Source organism: Ochotona curzoniae, unplaced genomic scaffold, assembly GCF_017591425.1.
Source record: "Ochotona curzoniae isolate NIBS_2020 unplaced genomic scaffold, NIBS_Ocur_1.0 contig_2210, whole genome shotgun sequence".
NCBI classification, from domain to species: Eukaryota; Metazoa; Chordata; class Mammalia; order Lagomorpha; family Ochotonidae; genus Ochotona; species Ochotona curzoniae.
In genome coordinates, this window is record NW_024465369.1 from 41,585,556 (window position 1) to 41,610,715 (window position 25,160).

The 25,160-nt window shown below is 36.5% G+C and overlaps 1 protein-coding gene across 3 annotated transcripts in view; it reads left to right on the plus strand.

Moving 5' to 3' along the window:
- Nucleotides 1-15,000, plus strand: part of ITPRID2 (ITPR interacting domain containing 2) — a 32,522-nt gene extending 17,522 nt beyond the window's left edge. Inside the window, exons 10-18 of one of the 3 annotated variants that reach the window (XM_040971819.1) lie at nt 1,615-1,703; nt 2,932-4,131; nt 6,007-6,084; nt 6,163-6,290; nt 6,706-6,856; nt 8,012-8,077; nt 8,853-9,299; nt 12,439-12,555; nt 13,744-15,000. In XM_040971819.1, coding sequence (XP_040827753.1) covers nt 1,615-1,703; nt 2,932-4,131; nt 6,007-6,084; nt 6,163-6,290; nt 6,706-6,856; nt 8,012-8,077; nt 8,853-9,299; nt 12,439-12,543 — 2,264 coding nt within the window. In that variant the 3' untranslated portion in view covers nt 12,544-12,555; nt 13,744-15,000. The remainder of the gene's footprint in view (nt 1-1,614; nt 1,704-2,931; nt 4,132-6,006; nt 6,085-6,162; nt 6,291-6,705; nt 6,857-8,011; nt 8,078-8,852; nt 9,300-12,438; nt 12,556-13,743) is intronic. The other 2 variants (XM_040971818.1, XM_040971817.1) reach the window with 2 other exon arrangements.
- The last annotated feature ends 10,160 nt before the right edge of the window (nt 15,001-25,160 follow it).

Below are 25,160 nucleotides of genomic sequence, written 5' to 3' on the forward strand. Positions count from 1 at the left end.
TTTGTATAATCTATTTGGTTGCTAAAAAGCTCTGTAAGATAGGAGAACTGCCATCCTGTTTTGCAAAGGAGAGTTTATTTACAATGTTGGGACAGAGCCGGAACTTTAACCCAGCTTTCTGTTCTTTGCATTGCCCAGCCCCTGCTCTGTAACTTAAACAGTACACATTGTGGCCTGACCTAAGTGAACTCAGGTAGGGTATACAGGTCATGCTGTTGGCAGAGAGAACTCTCATCAGAGTTGGTCACTACTTCACTTAGCTTTCTGGCAACTGCTGTTTGCCCAACCAGATATGCAGTCTCCCTTCTATCTCATATAAGTGACTGCTTAATTCTTTTGTTGCTTTAAGGAAATTGTCATTTAATTGGTTCATTCACCAAACATTATTTATTGGCAGCTTCATCTTGGTGCTGAGATTCAGAGTAAACTAATTTCCTGTCTTCAAAGCCTTCAAATCTCATTTATTAAAAACAAAAGGAGAAAAGCCAGCATGTAATTACATTGATAACTGCTATAATATAAGGTGTTAACCATTTGTTAATTATTATAATGCCAAATTAGTATGGTAGCAGTTTATTACAATTGAGTTAGTAAGTTAGTTCATTGCAATTTAGCAGCTATTTCAGTGTGCCTGGATTTGTTAAAGATGTGAAGTAATTTCTTATATTTTATTGTACAGTTTTGATGATATCAAACAATGCTACAGAATTATTCCAGGCTTTTAAAGTAAAGAATTATTTCATGGAATCTAATGCAATGGGTTTTTTTTTTTTAAATTGAAGGTTAGGCTTACATTATTTGATTTTGGATTTCATTTAGTCATCTGATTCTTTTTTCTCTATGGTTAAAATCTTACATGAATGTGGATTTGGTAAACACTCTGATTAGCATTTTGCTTTTGAAGTGTTCTGCAGTGTTGGAGTCTCGTGACGCAGCTCCCCTAGTAAAGGTAGTGAGGTCTCCTGATACGTTAGTTGTAATATCAGTGGAACGTGATTATGCTTCCTGTGCTTAGTTGGCCACTTGAACTTACTTAAAACCTTTATTTTTTCTTTTTAGGTTATACTACTAGGGATAGAATGTTGAGGAAGAAAAATGAGCAGAAAGGTGTTATAAGACTTAACAGTATCTTACTAGTTGGACCTATTTGAAATAATTGTTCAAAATGTTTGCATCATTTCACCCATTAGAGACATTTAAATATTCTTGAATTTGAGGTTGTTTCATTGGCCTTAGTTGCATTCATAATTTCTTACTAGGAAGATAAAGAACTTTTAATCTATATATTTAAATTGATAACTTTATCTCCTAAATACTTTTACATATTTACATAATGAAATGGTTTATTTTTGGACTTCTGTTTTTATTAGCAGCAAATCTTATTTCAGCTAGTTATTCTGTAAGGAAAAGGCATCATTTGGATTTGCCAAAGTACATGAATAACTTTTAGCAATTGATTACTGAGGGTTTTTCATAGAAGAGCTGATTCAATTGTAAAATTAGTAATGCCTATTTTTTTTGACAGTCAGTGTTGTGTGTCTTTTACCTGTAATAATTTTGCCCTCACGGAAGTTTCATTCTGAGGTTTTGTGTGGCTGGTCTTTTTATTCATAGATCAACTCTTACGGACTGCAAGTCAGCATTCTGATAGCAGTGGTTTTGCTGAAGATTCTGCAGACTGCCTCTCACTGAATCATCTTCAGGTATGATTTTTCTATACAAGCACTATGGCTAATGTCTTCATTTGTAGGTGAATTTTATAAATAGTGGCTATATATATCAAGACTATGTCACATTTATTTTTCAAGCATTGGACTAAAAAAATTTAGATTTCATTAATTCTTTGCTTCTGAGTATTGAAGCAAAAACACATAAATTTTTGAACCACTTTTTTTTATCACTAACTTTTGTAGTGTTTTTTTTTTCTTATTGTTGAATCATCATAGTGTTTCAGGATTTAATAATACACTGACATTCAGTGTATATCTGATGCTTCAAGAAAATTATGCTTTTGTGCTAGACTGCGTTCTAAAACCCAGGAAACCTTTCATCATCAAGGAACAAATAGTTACATGAGGAGTACACAGAACACAATTTTTTAAATAAACCAGTTTTAAAGAAAATTGGAATGAGAGAAAAACCTCAAAGAGCCTTTAGGAAGCTGACATTTTAGAAGTATATAAACAAAGAGATTAGATAAGGAGACTTCGAGCATCATCATGTGGATAGATAAGCCAGGAAGTGGAATTGAGACTTGAAGAAAGGCAGGTCATGACCATGAGAAATGATGAGGCCATCACGAGGCTGGGACTGGGAGTGAGTGAATGAGGAAGTGAATGAAGCAAGAGGGTGTTGAGGAATAAAGGAATGGTAATGAGGAGGAGATAGAAATCTTCACCATATTTTTTAAATGCTTATGGTAACTTAAGTGTAAGGGACTTTTTTTGGTCTTATTAGCATGAGTCTTAGTGAAGTTGTGTTGCAAGGCCAGGAACAGTAAGTCAGGGCGGGTTTGGTAGAAGGAAATCTGGAAGCTAGAGAAATAGCTCTGTTCCTTAAAAAGATGCAAGCAGAAACACAGATTGGAGGGATTGACTTTGAAAGGAGGGACACAATTTCCTTTCAGAATGGAGAGAAGGACTGCTTGACTGGGAGAGATATGCAGATGCCTATAGGTGCAACAGAAAAAAATGTTTTGTTCATTTTATCTTTGAATTTGTTTGAAATAGTGTAAGAGCTGAAATACTTTCTGTGAAATAATGGGAACAAAGAAAGTTAGGAGCAGCCCCAGAGCCACCCAGGTGGGGGTGGGGATGACACTGGGGAAGTGGGAGACCAACCAGGTCTTAAAAGCATTGCATCTGTTTGGCATTTTATTAATGAAATTTCCCACTTGTATTCTTTATCCTTTTACTTGTTCTCCTTGCACAGGTTCATGAGTCTTTGCAAGCCATGGGGAGTAGTGCTGATAGCTGCGACAGTGAGACAACTGTCACATCACTTGGTGAAGAACTTGTTACACCAACAGCACAAGATCAACCTTATTTTAATGAATCAGAGGAGGAGTCTCGCATCCCTCTTCAGCAAGGAAGAGTGAAGACCACAGCAGGAGCTGACCAGAAACAATCAGATAGCCAGGATTTGGCTCAGCTTGAGACTATTGAGGATACAGGAAAGAAACAGCTCTCTTGCAATCCAGATCACTTCCCTGAAACTGAGGGGGATTTGCCTGCAGAGCAGACAGTGGAGCCGTGGAAGGAAGCCAGTGCTGAAAGTGATGTGGATAAAAGCAGTGAATGTGAATTTGCCCAGTATACCACACATCATATTCTGAAATCACTGGCGTCTATTGAAGCTGCCACATCCAGTGACGTGAGTTCAGAGAACAAGACGAAACCTCTCTCCTCTGTGGAAAGAGTCAGTACAGCTTTGCAAAGAGCTCAAATGAAGGTTTGCAGTCTGTCTAATCAAAGAGTAGGGCGTAGTCTGATAAAATCAAAGGATCTGTTAAAACAGAAGTACTTATTTGCAAAAGCTGGCTATCCTCTAAGGCGGTCTCAGTCTTTGCCGACCACCTTACTGAGCCCAGTTAGGGTTGTGTCCTCTGTTAATGTCCGGTTATCTCCAGGAAAAGAGACAAGATGCAGTCCACCTTCCTTCACCTATAAATATACACCTGAAGATGAGCAGGACTTGGAAACAGGAGCTGTTGAGCATGACAGTCAGTCTTTAGTTAAATCCACTATTTTCATCTCTCCATGTACAAAGAAAGAAGAAGCATCGCATAGTGAGATGAACCGGCTGGAGGAATGCCATCCTAGAAAGACTGCTGCTGGCTTACACTTCTCTCCAGCACCCATCTCTCAGTCTACCTGCTCCCTTCACTCTGTCCACTCAGAGTGGCAGGAAAGGCCCCTGTGTGAGCACATGAGAACTCTAAGCACTCACAGTGTTCCCAACATCTCAGGTGCCACTTGTAGTGCCTTCACTTCCCCTTTCGGGTGTCCTTACGCACACAGACATGCCACCAACCCTTACCGAACATGCTCTGTGAATCCTCCTTCTGCTATTGAAATGCAGCTGCGAAGAGTGTTACACGATATTAGGAACTCACTGCAGAATCTTTCCCAGGTATGAGAAAAAGTGTATGTTTATTAATTTTGGGCTTTCATTGTCCTGGACACTTCTGAAGTCATGAAGGTGTTGAAAAACCCATGTGTTAGGAAGGATCTCAGCCTTTTTGTCTTACATTTCTAAACTTAATCTGTCCTTGCCCTCCTCCTGTAATCTTCCCTCTTGCCTTATGGGATAGGCCCTACCTACTCATAGCCTCCCTTGCTAGAGGAGGGATCTTGCACAATAGGTGTCCTTTCCTTTCCAGCCTGTGCTCTGCTGACTTTGTCTTAATCTGGAGACTTTGTCAAGTCATTCCTATTGTTATAGTCTTCCAAGTCCTTTCTCTTTTTCTCTGCCATTTCTATGTGCTGACCACCTCTTCCTTTTCTAAGTTTTCTTCCCATTGGCGTTGGTGGCTCCATGTTCTCCTGATTCTGCTCATAGTCTCTAAGCTTTCCCCTGCACCTGCTGACCTCTGATGCTGGTTTGATGGCACAGAATTAGTCTACTTCCACTGGGCTCAAAGAATGAAACTACTCCAAAGAAGAAAAAAAAAATCAGGTAAAGTGTGAACTTGAGTAAAAAAGATCTGTGTATCTTATCACTTGGAAAGTTCTCTTTCTTAAATTAGTCAGTAGACTAAAAGTGATTTTTTTAAGCCACTTGTGGCCACTTGGGGAGTGAAGCAGTGGACAGAAAATCTTTCTGTCTCTCCTCTTCTCTGTTGATCTGACCTTCCAATGAAAACATATCTTAAAAAAAAAATTGGGGAGTCCTGGGATGCATGCAATCCCTCTTATCATGAAATAGTGGACAGGAAACCACTTTTTAAGTTGAACAGTGAAGTTGTTAACTTTCTAAGTTATAGTAAGATAAACAGTTAAATATAGGTTTTATCCTCATGACAGTGCTTTCATAATGGTTTGTCTAACCAAAACTGTGGGTGGTTCTTCCCCCTTACAAAACATGGTTGTCTGTGACTGAGATAGTCTTTTAGCTATAATTATGTGAAGCTGGGGATTTCCAGGCCCCTGCCCACCTGCACCCTCATGGTACACCCTGCTTTCTAGGCCAGGTTACACTTCTGCTGCAGCCGTTGTGTCTTCCTGTTGGATTTCCCATCAGTACTGAGCTAATTAATCACCCACCCCAAGAGCCAGATGTTGTTCATTAACTGGCCTCCAATCTCATTCTTTAGGTGTGTGCTCTGCTTATACTGAACAGCATGCCAGGGTCACCATAGTTGTACCATCTTCTGTTTCTGCACCTGCCACTTTGTTTTAAACATGGAATGCTCACCCCTCCTGTCTTTCCATGATTGAGTCATTGTTAAGTCTCAGTCCAATTGTCACTACTTTTGGGAAGGCTTCCCTGGTTGAATCTGTAGGTGTTTCCAGCATAACAATCCTCCCAGTCTATACATTGTAATGTCTGAACTTTTTTTGCACTGTTAACACTTTTATCATCACTAACTGAAATAGAACAGAAGCTCAAATATCCAACAGATACTGTGATGGCTACCTGTTCTTTCCAGCCAAGTCACCAGTCGCTATATTCTAATAAGGACTTTGGCAACTGATCCTTCATATTTGAGTTTGATTTTTCTTTTCTGATTTCACATGGCAAGAACAGTCCCGTGCAACAGAAAAGAACTAAAATGTTCCTTTTGCCCCCTCATTTGAAGCTGATACACTTGATACATCTAGGAATGATAGGTGGGAGCAGTGCAGACTGATTTCTTTGGTCCTTGTTTATAGTGTGAAGGACTTTTTTTTGAAACTCAAACAAAAAAATATTTAAGCCCTAAGTTCTCTCTTTTCAAAGTCTTAGGTAATTTGGGATTAGTTTCTTAATCATGGGTTTTAATCCTATTTTCAACTTTTTTTGAAGTATCCCATGATGAGAGGACCTGATTTTGCTGCTGCTCCATACAGTACTCCGAAATCATCTGTTCTACCTCTTTATGAAGTAAGTGCTTATTTAAATCATTGTAGTATAGATTAATCTGCATTCTTGGAAACATAATTTATGTGTATTGTGTTTTAGAATACTTTGCAGGAGCTCCAAGTGATGAGGCGGAGCCTGAATTTGTTTAGAACACAAATGATGGATTTAGAATTGGCAATGCTCCGTCAGCAATCAATGGTTTATCATCACATGACTGAGGAGGAAAGGTAAGAGTTCTTTTTGTTCTCACAGTTCAAAAACTTGATCATTTAAGGAAAAATTTTCAACTTGACAGCTTTTAAAACTTGAGTTTTGTTTCTGTTGCATTGTACTGTCTGTTTTGTCAACCAATGTAGATTAAATGAAGCAAACAATGTTTTCCTAAGTAAACTTCTTTAATGTTTAAAGAAAATGTCTGTTGTTACCTGGTGGTTGATTTTTTTTTAGTGTTTGGTATGTTTATGGTTGGGAGCAGGGGAGGAAAGACCAGCTGTTTTAGTGGTGACACCTATTAGAGTGACTGCGATATGTACAGAATGGAATTTCAGCACCTTTGTTCACTGATAGTATTTCTCAAAAGAGTTATTAAGTGGAATCCCAAAGCTGCTTTCCCAAACTCTGTGCCTCCCTCTGTATTACTAGGTATGAGGTTGAGCAGCTGCAAAGTTTGAGAAATTCAGTCCGAATGGAACTTCAGGAGCTGGAGCTGCAACTGGAGGAGCGCCTGCTGGGTCTGGATGAGCAGCTGCGTGTGGTGCGCCTGGCTTCCCCCTTTCGCTCCTCAGCACTTGTGGTGCGTGTGCCTGCTACCTTGGGGCTTCTCAGGAGTTTGCGCCAGGGATTTAGGAATGCTGTGCCAAGTAATTTAGGATAAGTACCTTCATTTTCAACCATAGTTGTAAATTGCATTAAAAGCATGCAGGATGTTTAAGGAGCTCTCCTACAGATCAGCTGACTTCACAGCTGTGCTACCTTTTTTTAAGCATTTAGTGTATTAGAAGTACCCTGGAAAAATATTAGTGGTAATTTTTAAAAAATTGAATAATTGACAATATAAAAGTTTATGATCTTTAAAGAAAATTGATAGTAAGTTTGTTATGAATGTAAGTTTTAATTGCTGTGTGTAACTGCAGAGCATATTCCATAGTCTTGGTTTTGTCTTTCTTGCTTTTAAATAAGTAACTGTTCCATTAAGTACTTTCTTCTTTTTGAAATCTTTTTCATTCATGTTTTTCGAGGAATTGAGTCAGATGTGTTGACTAAAAACATGTTTATAACCAACAGTATAAAAACAAACACTATGTGTCTTTGTTTTGTACCATCTTTCATTAAGAGTACTTCCCATGAAATTTGAACTTCTATGTTCTGTTTTTGCCAGTATTTTTGCAGCTTATAATATGTAGTTTTGAAATATTGAAATCATGCCTTTTTCTTTTTATTACTTCAACAAAACAATGATTTTTGTAAGAAAACATAATAGTATATGCCTACACATGTATGAGGGTACTTCAGAAAGTTAATGGAACAGGATGTTTTTTGCTGTTAAAAAAATACATTCAAATTTTTTGTAATATTCATGTTCCATGAACTATTTGAAGCCTCCTTGATATACTTTTATGATATAAATAATAAGCAAGTACAACCTTGATGTTCTCACACACGTGTTTTGCATAGAGTAAGAATCTTCTGTTACATTAATGAATGTATTTTTCTATGGTTTTGATCCATCACTCTGATTAATGTTTGTTGATGAGAGCAGAGAATCAGACATCTGTGCATCTTAGGTGTCACCTTCAATCATAGCAATACATTTTGCAGGAAGCTGTAACAGTTGAAGGTGACAGAAAGGGATACATAAGAACAATAATTGGCCTATTAAAGTTTACCATAAACTGCATAACCCTTGAAAAATTATAACCGTCCAGGTGTTGCTATTATTTTTTTTCAGGGAATGTGTGGCAGTAGAAGTGCCGACAACTTGTCATGTCCTTCTCCATTGAATGTAATGGAACCAGTAAGCCTTTCTCTTTTTCAGTAACTGGGGAAGAGGGTGCTATATCATCTCACTTTTGTCTGTTGCTTTTTCCAGTGGCTGAGAGAGTATGTGTTATAGGTACAAAGGATTATTAGTCATATGTTATAGGTACAAAGGATAATTAGATATTTGAATTGATGGGGATTATTACAATCCTAAAGCCTGTTGCCATCTTAGGTCACTGGAGAGCTAGCTTAGTTACATGGTAATGCATCTTTAATCAGCTACAGGGGTAATGCATCACTTCTCAGCTCTCTGTCTGAGATTAAGTGTAGGAGATAATGCATCTCAAAAAGCACTTAGTTTATATTTCAGTGCAAATGTGTCTTCATGATCTAATCCCAGGTCCTTTAGGAACCTGGATCTGAAACATAACTACTTTTTTAAGCAAAAAAGTTTGATTTTTAGACAGATTGGTTCATTTAGGTGCAACAACATTGATTATTTTGTTTACCACGAGATACTTTTCTTTATAAGTAATTTGGGCCACCTTCTGCTAACTCATGAAATCTTCTCCCTTATGTAATCTAGTTATGTATTTTATTATGTAAGTACATTATGAAATTATATCAGCTATGGTCTTTTACAGAGAATCAAGTTACTCGATAGAATTGTACAAGTTACATACTTTTCACAATCATCATAGTTAAAATATTAACCTTCATAATTACCAAGCTTAATTTCAGGATAGAAGAGTAAGTGGGTTTTTTTGGTTTGTTTTCATTTTTTATTTTTTAATTTTTTTTATCTCTAGGTCACTGAGCTGATCAGAGAACAGTCATACCTGAAGTCTGAACTGGACTTGGGGCTTGGAGAAATGGGATTTGAAATTCCTCCTGGAGAAAGCTCAGAATCTGTTTTCTCCCAAGCAACATCAGAGTCATCATCCGTGTGTTCTGGTCCTTCTCATGCTAACAGAAGAACTGCAGCAGCTCCCAATGACTCAGTAGGCAGACCTAAAACTCAGTTAGTGGCAAGAAAGAAAGTATTCCGAGCATCAGTGGCCATAACACCCACTGCGCCTTCTAGAACAGGCTCTGTGCAGACTCCTCCAGATCTAGAAAGTTCAGAGGAAGTTGGAGCAGCTGACGAAGCCTCAGAAGTTGTTGGAATTAAGTGTGAAGTAGAAGGGCAGGGGCCAGCTGCTGAGGAAATACATAAAAATGTTGAGCAAGATGAGTTGCAGCAAGTTATACGAGAGGTTTGTAAAAATCTATGCTTAATTCTTTTATTCTAAGATAGCTGTAGGAGGAAGTTTATTTGAATTTATTATTTATAAGATACTGTTTTGATTCATTGTATTTAGTAATTTGTTGAGTGCTTTTAAATTAGCTTCCCCATTGATCCAGCTCATGTCTGTTGAGACATGTTTGTATTTTTGCACATCCCATACTTCAGTGTGAAGTAATTGTGATTGTGCAAAAGAAGTATGTAGGATTCACAGTAGGTGAACACATTAAAATCTCTTTGAATTTCTCATTCACACATTTGTAAAAATCAAAGTTTAAAATTTAAATCTGATCCAAGGATGAACTTTGTTTTTTGTTTTTATTCTAACAAGTATAATAATTTTGATCTGTTTGATTTGTAGGGTGGAAAAATATGGAGATTATATGAATTGTTTGAAAATTGAAATCCAGTATGGAAAGAGTTTGCTGTGAATGATAGTAGTCTGAAAATTTGAATCTTTAACCCTAATTCTAGGTTACCAAAGAAACTGAAAAACTTACTCACTTTAGATCAAAACTCTGGTTCTTTGACCAACAGAACACAGCAGCAGAAGAGGCATTTTTCATTACTCTGCCTTGAATGTAGAGAATTAGTCAATCATTTCTAAGAATATCACCATAAACATGAAAGATTTTATAATTTTCACACATTCAATCTCACATGCCAGGTAAATGTTTGGAGAATTTTTCAGAATCTCTTTCTAAACCTATTAATTACAAACTAATCAGTTCAGCATTTGGCATGGCTTGGAGAAAGGTGGTCTTAACATTTACTCCCTGGCCATCTATAATAAGATTCTTACCAAGCTACATAGATCAAATAAAAGGAATATTGATTTATGTAAGAAAACTAACTCTTTTGAAGTACTTTGAAAGCTGACTATAATTTTATTTTTTAGGCTGTATGTTTTTGAAAGGGTGGCAGAGAAAGAGATACCAAGGGAGAGAAAAAGAGAGAAATCTTCCATCAGCTAGATATTCCCCATTTTCCTGCAATAGTTAGTGTGAAACCAGGTTAAAGACAGGATGCAAGGTCTCCATTCAAGTCTCCCCTTTGGCATAAGCCAGAAGCAACTTGGTTACGACATCTGCCACAGGCACGTCAGCAGGAAGCTGTGTTACAAATGCACCATTGCTGGGGTTTGGATCCAACATTCCGAGAGGAGATGCAGGCATCTCATCACAGTGCCTGGCTCTTGGTTATAATTTTTAAAAATAGTTTGTGATAATATTGTCATAGTGCAGTTAAAAAATTGAAATTTTAATTCATCCTCATTTCAAATTGATAATGTTTTTATCTAAATACATATAGTACTGAATTCCATTTTTTTCAGCTGTCAGAAAAATTAAATTCTATCATCTCAGTAAATTGTGAATCCCTAACATCATGAATAAATCCACCATTCAGAAAAGCAGGATTTAATTTTGTGTTGAGCAGTTTTGCAGGTAAGAGTTAACCATGTTTGGCAAACACATTCAGGGAAGTTTTCTTACAGCACTCATGGGTGCACGAAAACAATGACATCTGTCTGTCAGGCCTTTGTTTTCATCATTGCACCGTAAGAGAGGTTGTTAGAGTGCTTTCGTTATCTGCAAGGCACAAATACTTATTTGGAGGAAGAACATTGAAAGTCTTTTTAGACAAATTTTAATATATTCATTCAGTAACTAAACTTTGGTCATCTTCTAGAAAGTCCTTTTTGGTGCAGATATGTTACCGTACTTAAAAGTTCATTCTCTATAGTTATCTGAGACGTGTGTGATCAGTGAGTTGAGATTCTTTATACTTGCTTTAAAAATGTACATGAGATTAAACTAAACATTTTTAAATAGAATGAACATGTCACAGCAGCAAATTCAATAAAATTAAATGTCAAAAAGTAAACACAGATTGCTTCATGTTTAGAAAGTTTTTTGCTTATGGAGGCTCCTGGGCCTGGTTCATGCATGTCAGAAACTTCAGTACAATTCATCTGACATGTTTTCAATGTGTATGATTTTGGTGAAAACACAGCTTGTCTTTTGGAGGGTCACCGATACAATGGGCTGCCAAGCAGCAGGTCCTCAGTAGATCATGTTGTGTAATGTGTTACCCCCACCCTTCTTATTCCCAGTCAGTCTGTATTTCCAGTGAACATTCCTTTATTAATCTCAAGCGTCTGTCTTTGGCCTATTCCACTCTTGCTCTTGAGGTGATCTTATCCGTCACAGTAGAGCTCTCTCAGTTCTAAACCATCCAGTGTCTCTGTGACCTGTGAGACTTTAGAACTAATTTATTTGTCCATGCATTTATTCTTTACTAAATTATTAACGATGTTTTGTCCCTTTCAGTGGTAGTCTGAATGTAGTCATTTGTTTATCTACTTTCTCTTCCTGTTACTGTCTGATATAGTCTTATTCTTAGGTTCTCATGACCTCTTTTCAATTCATTCAGACATTTGTTAGACCCTTAATTTATGTTGGGATGCATTGATAAATCAGGCCCAGTCTCTTCCCTGAAGTCACCTGCAGTACACTTTCTGTTTTACCCTCACCCTCCTAGTTGATTTCATTCCACCTTTGAGAAAAATTGTCTTGTGTGCAAGGCTCATCTCTATTCTCTCATCCAAGATTCTCTTGGCTGCAGTCTCACTTCTCCACTATCATCTAAAAATGTATGTCATCTGGTATTGGTATAAATAAGTAAATATGCCTGTATTTGATTTTGCCACTATTGAGCGTTTTTGTTTTAGCAACAAAAGCACTTTTTGATTGTCTTACAAAGGTAGACATGTATAAAAACATACAAATAAACCTAATATTTACTTAGTCCTTCCAAATTATTTCTTGCCATGAAATCAGTTACATTGCCATAGTTTCCAGTCTTTTCAATTTTAGAATTTATAGTATTGTCAGCTAATTTATTCTATACTCAGACCTCAGAGTCTCCTTGGGTCTGCAGGTAGATGAACCCAAGTCTCCATTACTACTTTGTATTGTGTAGAGGTTGTGGTTTTGTTTATGGACTGGCTGATTGCAGAAATTAAATGCTATCCATGTGTTTTTGAAAACAGAAAAATGGGTTACAGTCCTGTTGTTACAATTCTTTTTTTTGTTTGTTTTCCACTCTAGATTAAAGACTCTATTGTTGGAGAAATAAGACGAGAAATCGTAAGTGGACTTTTGGCAGCAGTATCTTCCAGTAAAGCATCTAATTCTAAACAAGATAGCCATTAAGTGGAATGACAGGTAAATTCTTGTGAATTTCTTTGTTTAACCAAATTCAAATTGTACTTGGTTTTTAGTTGTGTGTTGTCTTAATACACAGGTCTGTCTTTCTAGATAAGTTCTTATTACTAAAATATATGTATGTTATCCTATTATATGAAAACCTAAACAGAGCTAGGATATAAACAAATACTTTTAGAGCTTATTGACATATAATTTTATTTGAAAGACATTATTATGGTAAATACTGAAATTTGAGTTTCAAATGAATTATGTTTCAGATATATAGTTCACAGAATAAGACAATCAGGAATTCTGATTTTCTTTCCCAATTCTGTCTTTTAAAGAAGCATCTTACACAGATGCAATTCTTATAACAACTTACACAAATTTATGCTTTGCTTATTAAAATGAATTATTACTATTATATCTCATAACCCTAATATATTCTATAAATTATATACTATAGTAATACTTGGTAAATATAAAAAGGAATAATGTACTTCAGTGTAATAATCTTGAGTAGAACCAAAAGTATCCATCCAACAAAGCATGAACAGCAAAAATATTTCCAAAGTATGATGTAATTTCAACTATAGAAAATGAGGTAAATGCTTTTATAAATTATGACATAAAATAACTCATAGTACTTGTTTTTGAAACCATTGATAAAACAGCCCAATCTCAGGACAATAAATAGGTATCACAGGAAGATTTACGCTTATTTGTGTATAAATTTAAATAAAGTTCTAATATCCCTTTAAAAAATTCTAATGATAATGCTTACTTGAGTGAAATGAATATTTTAAGATTTGATTATTGTTAGTAGCCCTCATATGTATTCTTGAAGAACAGTTTTTCTGTTTTCTGCTTGTTAAAATATTTGTTTAGTGAAGGGTTAGGCTTGTGGCTAGAGAGACAATTAAAAATATGTCTTTGTTTAAAAACTAGAAGAAAATAAGAATAAAGGGCAGAGTACAGTGGAAAGTATCATTATACTCTTACAGCAGTATGTATGAAATGAGAAAAGAAAAATTTCAAAGATTAATGGGGAAAAAGAGGGGGGCTTCAGCGAGGGAGGCACAGAGGCACATAATGTTTGTCTTAGGATTGTGTCTGTGGAATGCATTTAATCAGTTCTGTTAACAGAAAGAATTTTAATAGTGTTTGAAAGATAATTGATGGTGATTTTTTTTTTTTCTTTTTGAGGTTAGCATGGACCCTGTTAGCTGTGTAGTCTTGGAGCTGTCGATGGTGTACGCTGTGGAGAAATTACTTGGGCTTCAGAAGATACTTGCTGCTGAGCAGGGCTGCTCTAGACAACATACCATGTTTATTTTCTCTACATATTCTTTAAAAGCATGCATAGATGCTTAGGCACTTTGCTAATGTTTCTTTCATAAACTCTCAAAAGTGGTTCAAAAGCCTAATATTTATTTGTATGTCTTCATTTTCCCAGTTGATCCCATAGGTAGAATTAATTATAAAACTTGAAGACTTCCAGACTTAACACATATATAACATATTTCTTCAGACTAGCTTCTTAAAACACTGACCTCTATGAGGTATGTACTGTGCAATAACTGATTCATTTTTTGAGAGCTTGAAGCAACCAATGATTTTTTCCCTCCACTGCTGTTAGTCTTTGTCACTTCCAAGAAGAAAAACTGTCCTGTTGTAAAAATTACTCTGAATTCTTGAGGAGGTTACTAATAGCAGTGGGATAGAATGATATGAGGGTTACCTGTAACTACTTATGTTCTTACACTGTAAGCCTTGATGCTTTATCCAATACTAATGTAATTTTATTATAGCTTACAAAGTAATTTCCTTCTGGAAAAATGTGCCTTATGTTAAACACTATGTACTTTTTGCATTGTCCAGACTTCTTTATTATAAGGAGATGTTTCTTCTTCTGTCCTTCAGACTAAATCGTAGAGTTTCATAAAAAATAATTGGGTCTATGACTTGAATGGTTAGAACTGAATAAGCTGGTTTTGTTTTGGTCAAATGGAAGTCATTTAGTTTTGTTCTCCTTCTACATAAATGGTTTTAAATTCAAGTTTAACCAATGAAAACTGTTTTTTTTTTTTTGAAAAAAATAGATTATTTGGTTTGTATGTGTTGAATAAATGTATAAAATAACTAAATATTATTGGAATTATTTTAGCATTTATAATTTTCAGCTGTTGTGAAACTTTAATCAAAAGTGGTTGAGGTGTTAACAGTGTTCTTTGAAAGAATATCTAAAAGTTTTATAAGTGTTTGAAATACCACTCAAAGGCTGATTTCTAAAAAAAAATTAAAACAATAAAGTATTTATTTTGCCTAAGATGTTGTTTCTTTTCTTGAACTGTAGCATGAAGAATTTGGGATTAGATTTAATATTGAACAAACTGGACGACCGTAGCATTTTACCTTGTAGGTTGAATCAGGTTGGTCCTAGAGAGGCTTCCATTATGCTTTCAAACACTGTTGTTCAGATGAGACCATCCTGGAGAGGACATGTTTCGATGCTTGTTGGGTTAGTCTAGTTCTGTGCTCATACTGGTTACCACTTGAGGGCAACTACATTAAAAAAAAAAGAAAACTAAAATGAACAGAGTAAAATTTCTTTTATTCTTCTGTTCAAATTATTCCTTTTAACCAGCTGATTCTAACAATGATAGTAATGATACATACAAGTCAGACCTCTCAATTAAGTTCAGGCATCAACAATTTACTCAGATTTGTGGGCACTTTTGGCTAATGTATGACTATACAAAATAACCAGAATTTTATTACCAAAATTAAAAATAGAGTAGTTGCAATGACTGAAGGAGTGAACCAATGGAGCAATCACTATTAGTATACAAATGAAATAAAATGAACCTTGGCACAGTGAAAGTTTTATTTTTCCCCATCCATTTTGAACCCTTGTGCATAATCAACATTGCAAAGCTATTATAGACCATGAAGAATGGTCTAAAGATTAGATGGGAAAGCATAACATCTCTTAATTTATATGTAAGTTTAAAAGTATCCACTTAAAAAGAGTAATAAGAATTTCAGAGTATAACCTGAGTCACAGAAATCTTTATCAAGGAGAGCTGGTTTGAGCAAAATCCTAAAGACTGAAAAATGTAGAGTGTATGGTTTAAATAAGTAAAGAGGAATCTTTAAAAAGCTACCCAGAAGGCAAATGAGCTTTAGTTACCCTGCAAATAATGAAAAGTGTTTTTAGAAATACAAGTTCTCCATCCCTAGCTTGTATATAATGTGCTGAAATCCTGGACAAAGGTATAGAGGAAGAAAAAAAAAAAGTCTAAATTGCTGATCTTGAAATTTGGAGTTCCTATAAGTGATTTGGGAGTCACTATGAATGTGAATTGGCAAAAATGTAAAGTTTCTCAAACTTAAACATCTTGGTAACATTTACATATGTATTACATCAATTAAGAATATGTTTTCAACTGACCATCTTCAGCTTTTTCCAGTGGGCAAGGGGAGTGCAGTTAAGTACACATTAAAAGCTCGTTAAGTTTTGGAAGGTTTCTCTAAGAGATGCTGCCTGCCCTAGTTCATCACCCAATCCAAATGGGTACATGTTGCTAAGGGAAGAATTAAGCAAAATTAGTGTGTAGTTGCTGCCCCTTGCTGCTTTCTCTTACAGAGGAAATGACAACACTTCAAGGAAATATTCTAAATGCATAAAGTTATGATGTTCTATCCAAATAACCCCCTTTATTATACGGTGTTTTAAAATTTTTGTCACAGGCACTTTTATGTTAAAAAAATCAATTCTCTTCTAGTACTCATAATAGTTTGCATGCAGAATATCAGTATGTTCAGCATTTATTAGAAATGTACTTATGTGGAAGCTTCACATCAAACACAAGGGTCATTTTCCTCACTGGGATCTATGTATGTATCGCAAGAGAAACTAAATTTTTATGAACAATGATCTTACTTGCTCACCCCATGGTAGAATGTCTATGGTTTCTATTACATAGACTTATTGTAGAAGAAAATATATGTACTTCACATGATACTTGGCATTGGTTCGAACTATATTAGTAGTGATATTGCTGGTAGGGATGTGACTTAGAAATTGCCGAGCACACAGATGAAGCTTGGAAGGTTAGACATTAAGTGAAAAGGACAGAAAATGGATTCAAAGATCCCAGACTGAATTTCTCATCCTTGTTGTATTGTTTAGAGCAATAGGACATAAGACATGGTTCTACTGAGTTAAAGAGAACTCGATTGAGTTTCCACTTTTCAACAAAGAAATACAGTTTTTGGGAAACAAAAGAAATTTGCTCAGAATGCCACTTAGAGCAGTGCTTCTTAGACTTAGTATGCATACAAATTAGATCACCCAGAGAGCTTGAACAAATAAAGATTCTAGTTGAATAGGTTTGGTTCCTACTTTCTGGGCTCCAACTTTATGCATTTCTATTCATGTTAAAATGAAACTATTGGTGCTGATCCATGAACTGCCATTTGGAGTAGTAGATCTTACTGTCTCTTCAGGTGATCCAAAAGAAAAAATGTACCAGGGAGAAAAGAGGCTTTAAAAAAAATGTATTTACTTTTATTTGAAACTCAGATTTACAGAGAGAAGGAGGGACAGACAGAAAGATCTTCCATCTGTTGTTTCACTTCACAATTGGCAGCAATGGCCGGAGCTGAGCTGATCCGAAGCCAGGAGCTGCTTCTGGATTTCCCACACAGGTGCAGGGTTCCAAGGCTTTGGACCATCCTCTACTGCTTTCCCAGGCAACAATCAGGGAGCTGGAAGGAAAGTGGAGCAGCTGGATACGGACCGAAACCCGTATGGGATCCTGCCATATGCAAAGCAAGAACTTTGGCCACTAGGCTACTGCGCCCGGCCCAAGATGCTGCCCAATCCCTTGGCCAGAAATTTTTCTTTTTGGCTCAAAATGCAAAATGAATAATGATATAAGCACACACAAAGGAAGACCTCCAGGGTATCCACCTAAATCAACATGGAAGTGTACAGTGGTTCAAAGAAGGCCGAGGGGCAGTGACAGTTGTGTGATGGACAGAGCTTGCTGGTAATGGTAGCCAATAGTAGTTCAGAACATGGCAACTGGAGACTGATAACAGTACAAAGTGTTCTGGAGCCACAACTGTCAAAAACCAGAATGAGACCTGGAAAGTAAAGAATTATTCCCAATATTTTACTTTCTAAATACCTGTAGCCCCTGGGACTGGTCAGGGCTGAAGTCAAGAGACAAGAATTCAGTGTTGGGCCCTGCATAAATACCTAATGGCTAAATTCTCACCTTGAAACTACCAGGATCATACCTTGGTGCTGGTTCATTTCCCAGCTACTCCACTTCCCATCCAGCTGCCTGCATGTGGCATGGTAAATCAATGGAGGATGGCCCAAGAGCTTGGGACCCTGCGCCTGCATGGGAGACCCAGAAGAAGCTCCTGGCTTCGGATTGGCTCAGCCCCAGCTGTTGTGGTCACTTGGGAACACTTGGGAAATGAACCAGCAGATGGAAGGTCTTTCTCTACATATCTTCTCTGTAAATCTGCCTTTTCAATAAAAATTATTTTTTAAAAAAAACATATACAACCTAGTTGTCCATATAATTTTCAAGAATCCAATTACTTTAGCCACTAATGTGGCTTTTGAACATCTGAATGAGGATAAAGTTAGAGTCAGGAGCTAGAACTGGAACTCAAATTCAGATATCGTGATGTGTGATGTTTGCACATACTGCACGTCTTAACCACCAGGCTAGGTGTCCTCTCACCAAAGAGTTACTTACGTATCTTCACAATAATTCTCTTAGGTAATTCCAGGTACTTTCTTCCTTTCTTGCTCTCTTTGTTGAGATCCCCGGAATTCCCATGCTCTTCCAATGGGGTTTTCAGTTGGCCAAAGTTAGACCAATACTTCTAGTACACAGTTCCCCTGGCAGAAGAGCAACAATGCTAGCAGCCCAGCTTTCTCACACAAATCTTTTGTCAAAGTATCTTTGCTTATTTCTGCTTTCAAGTGCACTTCTATGAAGTTGTCAATGGGACAAAAATACCTAAAACAAACATTTTGCTCTTCTTCCTTCCCCAGTTCAATTTGAGAGCTTGCAAACTTAATTCTATACCAAGCATCCTCATTCAAATCAACTAACTCAAATCTACATTGGCCAAAGCTTAGTGTGGATGCAGTGTAGGCATGAATTGGTCCTGTGCTATTTTGGAGTACAGACTAGAATTTCCAAGGACAAGTGTTGAGGTCTTATATTATTTATATTATTACTTTTTAAAAATCTGGACTTAATTATTTAACAAGCAGCTGTTGAATATAAGGAGGTCATGCAAGTTATTTATTTCCACAACATTATTTCAATATTTGCTGCCTTGCCAACCATACCAGCATTTGAGTTGAACCATGTAAAATTCACAAACGAGTTTTAGTTTGGGGTGCTTCGTTGTCAGTCCATTATTGCATAAGAAGCAGAATATAAAATGCAAATAATGTCCCAATTTATCTGATGCAATTCTAAATGGCTTTTTTCCAGTAGCCATTATCTCCCTAGAAAAATTTTTGGTTGATCCAGTGTTCTTGCCATGTCCATCAGGTGAAAAAAGCAGCAAGTGAAATTGCCCGTAGCTCTGTAGATTCTGGATACACATTGTGACAAATTATTTGTAGTGAAACATAATAACATTGGAGAAAACTGAATCCCCATTAGGAATGTATGCGTATTAAAGTACACAGTTGTAATGATCAATCATGGTTTGGGGAACACTTTGTCCCAGGCAGGCTTAATCTCACATGAGTTTTGGGTTTTGTGGCCAGCGGTACATTTGTAATATTCCTTGGTTGATGGATTAGCTGCATTAGACTAAAGCTAGCTGTAAGCACATTTCTGTAAAACACTTTATATAGTTTCCAACTATCAACAAAAATAAAGTGAATGGCAGGGGAGCTATCTGAAGGAATATGTCAATAACTTGCATGTAGAACTTGGGCAAGAAATCTCTTCTATGATGGAAAAATTCTAAACTCAGGGAACTCAAGGAGAAATGTTTTTACAGTGTTTTGCTAAGTTTTATGATCTTTATGTCCTTTTCTACCTTTCTTCTTTCCCTGCCAGAAGTCCCCTTGAGGCTGCAGATTGTGTAGGACAAGGTAGTTCTTTGTGCGATCTTGCCCATGAGTTTGAGTCTGCATGCTGGGTTTGTTAAACACCAAAGTCATCGTGTTCAGTTCTCTATACAAGAGAATGTTGCTAAAAATATACAAAACCGAAGAAAGTCTAAGAATATCAGCACCAATAGGTCCAACCCGGAGATGGATAAGCTGTAACGCCAGCTTCAGCCCCAGAATTTTCTTAACCACTTAAGCCTTACTTTCCTGGAAAATTGGAAGTAACAACAGCACCTACTTATCTTATTTATTGGGGAGATAAAGAAAGTATAATAGCATGAAGCATATTTGGCTAACTGCTCAGCATATGGGAAGAGTTCACACATATTGGATGTTAGCATTAGGTAACAATACCAGCAGTGTAACAGCAATAAAAAATATATTAAAATATCAAAATGATAAACCGTATTGATTTTCTGAGTAGAATATGAATGGAAATGTAGTTGACTTCATCCTAAATTCATGGTAAAAACACCAGTAAATTATATATTTTGTCCCGCAGGAACTCCTGTTTAATTAGGAAAAGTTCCATTTCAGATGCATTTCTCTGAGTGTCTCTGTTTCACTATTAAAAAAAAAAAAATGGCACCATAGTTAGCCACAGATAAGGAGAGTTGCCCACATTGACATATAATGGCCTCGATTGTTTGTTTAAAGGATTTTATGTTTCAGAAATTTGCCATCTTCATTTAGACCATTTATAGTCCTTTGAGTATGGTTTAAAAGGAGAGTATCTTGATACCAACTTTCACTTGGAATCACCTTGTTTCTTCCCTGAACTCCTCCTCTTAAAAAAAATAAAGAACTGAATCAAACTATTAAAAACTGTGTATATTATCAATTCTCAGGCAATGCCAGTTATTAGAATATACATGGTTTGTGGCACCTATAGGTATACTGTTTTTATTCAATTTTACTTTCATGTTCCAAAAATGTACCTTTGATACATAAACTATAGAAAACATAGCATTTTAAACACTTGATTAATGAAAACAACTGTAACACTGAGCCAACTTATACCTACTATGAATTCAGAATTAAATGATTTAATTATTAACATAGAAACTTTATGATGAAAATATACACAACAGTTATTGACTTTTAAGAAGTTTTGCTACTTGCAATAATAGAAGTTCATTTGATATGCGATAGTAAAGTGATTTTCAACTTGGTATAACTCCCAAAGACATTTGGTGTCAAGGTAAATAAATATTCAAATCATTTGGACAACAAGTTTTTAAAGCATAGCTGTGGAACAGAAAGCATCTTGTTGCTAGAGGGAAAAAAAATATATGAGAATAGTTCAAAGGGATGATGAAAATAGAATTCAACGATGTTGATTCCAGTGCAAAATTGTTGAAATTCGTGCAAAGGAGTCTTGAAAAATTTCAGCAAAGATATGTGTGATGAAAAAATGGATGAATTTGAACACTGGGGCAGAAACATTAGCTTATCTTCTACTTTCATTTTACATAAGCTTTTTGGATTTCCTACTTAGATTTTGTCAGAAGATTGCTCAGAGAGCACACACCATGACGTGTGTATACTACAGTCCAAAATTCAGGAAGTTTCGGCATGAAATTTCATGACCTTGACAGCTGAATACAGGCCAAAACATGAAGAAGCACTTTCAAGAAGTGATGGGAACTGCCAGCTTCCTGGTTACTTATTCAAACAAGGAACATTTAGACAGCTCCAAAATATTCTAGTACATTACTAAAAACAAAAACAAAAAATCCCATCCCTTATGCAGCAGGTATTTCTTCCCAGTTCACCTATTTTTGTAGTTGCTGATGCAAAACTTCGTAATTGTTTTTCTAAAAAGTAAGGGACTTAGAATGGAGGATTCAGATCTATAATAACCACAGAAATAACTTTACCATATCCATAAGAAGTCCCTGGCTCGGCAGTACTTTGTTATGATAAATACTTTGCTTCCCCAGAAGAAGAAATGAGTGAGCAGCTTTACCTACTTGAGCCTACCTGTACAGATCATAAAGATATAAAAAAAAGCTTCAGATTGGACTATATAAAGATTATGCTATTTGAAAGATTGTCTATTTTAAATAACTTTTCACACTTCTTCATTTCTGAAATAGCCACGTCCCACTAAGCTGCACTTAACAAAAATCTGTTTTATGATAGACAATGCACTTCTTTTCATCAAGCCTTGAGATTCAAGTTATCTCTACCCTCACCTCCTTAATTCCTGCCTGATTCCTGCATGAATTAGGATATTTTCTGCCTATAAGACTGCACCTGTAATCCATAATCCTCTTTTATTAGGTGATTGTTATATTAAAAACATACAACCCTGTCACCTCCTGACTTTTACGTCTCATGATCATGCTCCACTGATTCTGTCAGAATGTTTCCCTGACTCCCCATCCTCACCTCCTGAACCTCCTCAAAATGCAATGTCCTTCAGTCACACCTGGCCATGGTGCTCCACGCCTTTGCATTTGCAAGTTTTTGTTCTTGGAAGTCCTTTCTCTCCTTCGGGGCCACACATCTGGAACATTTCTTCTCCCTAACGCCTGTGACCTACATGTCAGAGAGAGATCTCTACTTTGACTATTCCTCCAATTTACCTAGAATGCACATCTTAAATGGAAATAAGGGCGTGTGTGCCAACCTCTTTGTCCAAATATAATCCACAGATCATACAATCCACTCATTTAACATGTACTATTCAATGGTTTGAAAATAATCAAAGTTGTGCAACCATTATCACAATCACTTTTAGAAAAATTTTATTATCTCACAAAACTCACAGGACTCCAAACCATTTATTCCCCCATTTTTTCCTAATCCACCCTCACTATATCCTGAGGTGGTACTAATCAACTCTGTCTCTACAGATGGCCTGTTCTGGGCATCTCATATAAATAAAATAATGTACTGTGTGACATTTTCTGAATGATCTCTCCACTTGGCATCTTGGAGTCTTATTCATGTTGTATCATGCAATACTTTGTTTCTTTTATAGTCAAATGACTGCTCTATGTTTATAATCTTCTTTCTTTTATCTATTCATGAGTTTATGGGCATTTGGATTGCTTCTACTTTTTTGTTATAAATCATGCTTGCTGCTCTAATCTTTTAAAAAAATTTTGTTTTTATCAGAAAGGCAGATTTACAGAGAGAAGAAGACACAGAGAGAAAGATCTTCCATGCACTGGTTCACTCCTCAAATGGCTGCAATGCCAGAACTGAGCAGACCCAAAACCAGGATCCAAGAACTTCTTCCAGGTTTCCTACACAGAAATAGGATCCCAAGCTCTTGTGTTAATCCCCACTATTTTCCCAGACTACAAGCAGGGGGCTGGATGGAAGTGGAGCAGCTGAAACATGAACCTGTGCCCATGTGGGATGTGGGCACTTGTAGGCAGGGGATTAGCCAGTGGAGCTCTTGTGGCAACTCTTGCTATGAGCTTTTATGAACAAGCTTCTATATTTCCATCATGCTTTCATTTTTCTCTTGTAGACATGCTGTTTGCTGAGTTGTTGAGGGACATTTCAAAAAGCTCATAACAAGTGTCTTAAAAGATTTTTATTTGGTGCAAAAAGTTTTAAATCCACGCTTAATATTTTTCTAATACCCATCTTCCGTAGCTTTTTAAAGCCAATTTGGATGGTTATATTAAACATTTTTTGCGGAATTAATGGATTATACTCCAAAGTGTCTGAACCACTTTACATTTCTCTCTGTGGTGTCAGGGGTTCCAATTTTTCTACATCTATGCTTGACTTGTAATTGTCTGAAAATTATAGTCATCTAGTTAAGTGTTACATGGTATATCCTGTGCTTATTGGTATATCCCATATATTTTTAAAGTAATGCCTGCTTTGATCTTTTTAAGACTTTTTTTAATTCAAATGAGTTCTCTGTCTTTCTCTTAAGGAATAGTACAGGTATAAATCCCTTAGATATAACTGCAAAAATTTTCTCTAATCCTATAGGTTGTTTTCTCTCTTTCTTGATGGCAGGAAGTGGAGGAGCCAGGACACAAACTGGTACCCAAATGAGATCTCGGTTCTTGCAAGGTAAAGATTATTGAGCCATTATGCGAGGTCCCAACTCAATTTTTGTGTGGATATAGTGCATACCTTTATTTTTTTATTTATATATTACATTGCAACACGTATGTTTCCACAACTACAACAAGAGGTGAACATGACTTACCAAATCATGCTTATTGAGTTGAGTGCTTTGTGTATGGTAACTGTTGAAAATGCATTTGCTAAATTGGATTGAACTAGATGAAAAATACTGACTTTTTTCCATTTTAAGACCAATACATAATTTTGAATGAGATATGATACACTGTTAAGATGTCCTCTTTAGGAACAGACTTATTTCAAGACTAAGCTCCATAATCCATCTAGACAACATACATTCATTATTAGTGATACACAAGCTATATTATGGAGTGTGTATTTATTCTACTTAGTTTTTCATCTCAGTGGTGAGAAGTATATTCTTCCAATATTAATTCCTCTATATAATCCCTTTTTAGAAGGCTTATTTATTTATTTGAAAGAATTACAGAGAGAGAGAGAGAGATCTTATATTCGCTGGTTCACTGCGCAAATGGCCACTGTGACTAGAGCTGGGCTGATCATAAGCCAGGAGGTAGGAGCTTCTTTTGGGTACCCCCTTGGGTGCAGAGGCCCAAGCCCTTGAGCCATCATCAGCTGCTTTTCCAGACCATACCAGGGAGCTGGATGGGAAGTGGACTAGCCTGGACATGAACTGGTGCCCATATAGGATGCCAGCACCACAGGTAGAGGATTAACTAGACAGCCAGTGCACCAGCCCTTAAGCAGTCTCTTTTGCTTGATATAGTAGATTGCATTTTCCAAATGATCTTTTGTCCTGAATACTCTACTCCTTTGTCACTCCCTACCAAATGGAGGAGTCTAAATCTTCACTTGCCATGGTGGAGCCCTGGTGACTCCTCTGCACAGTAAGTGTGGGAGAGGCAACAACCTGTGAGTCTTAAGGTTGAGGCATGAAGACTATCTCACTCTCTTGAGATACTTGGTGTTGGAATGCAACCATCATACTGTCAGAAAGATTAAAGCCTAGGATCAAGATGGAGAAGCACAGAAATTTCTGGACTTTGGCCCTGGCTGAATGCCCAGTCAAAATTCTGCACAAGATTGCCAACCACGTGAAGAAACTGGCATCCATATGAATTCCTTGGTTGCTGGTAAAGCCACTTTCGGATATACCAAGTGAAATTAAGGCAAATTGTCCCTGTTAAGCTTTGCCTAAAGAACAAATAAGGAGAGAGAGAGATCATTTCTGTGTCAAGCCAATGAGTGGTTTGGAGATTTAAAAAAAAAAAATATATATATATATATAGCTAATAGTTACAAATTGTGGTGATTATAAGTGAGATGCTGCTATAACCAGAAACTGGGATAATCTTCAGGGGACTGTGAATGA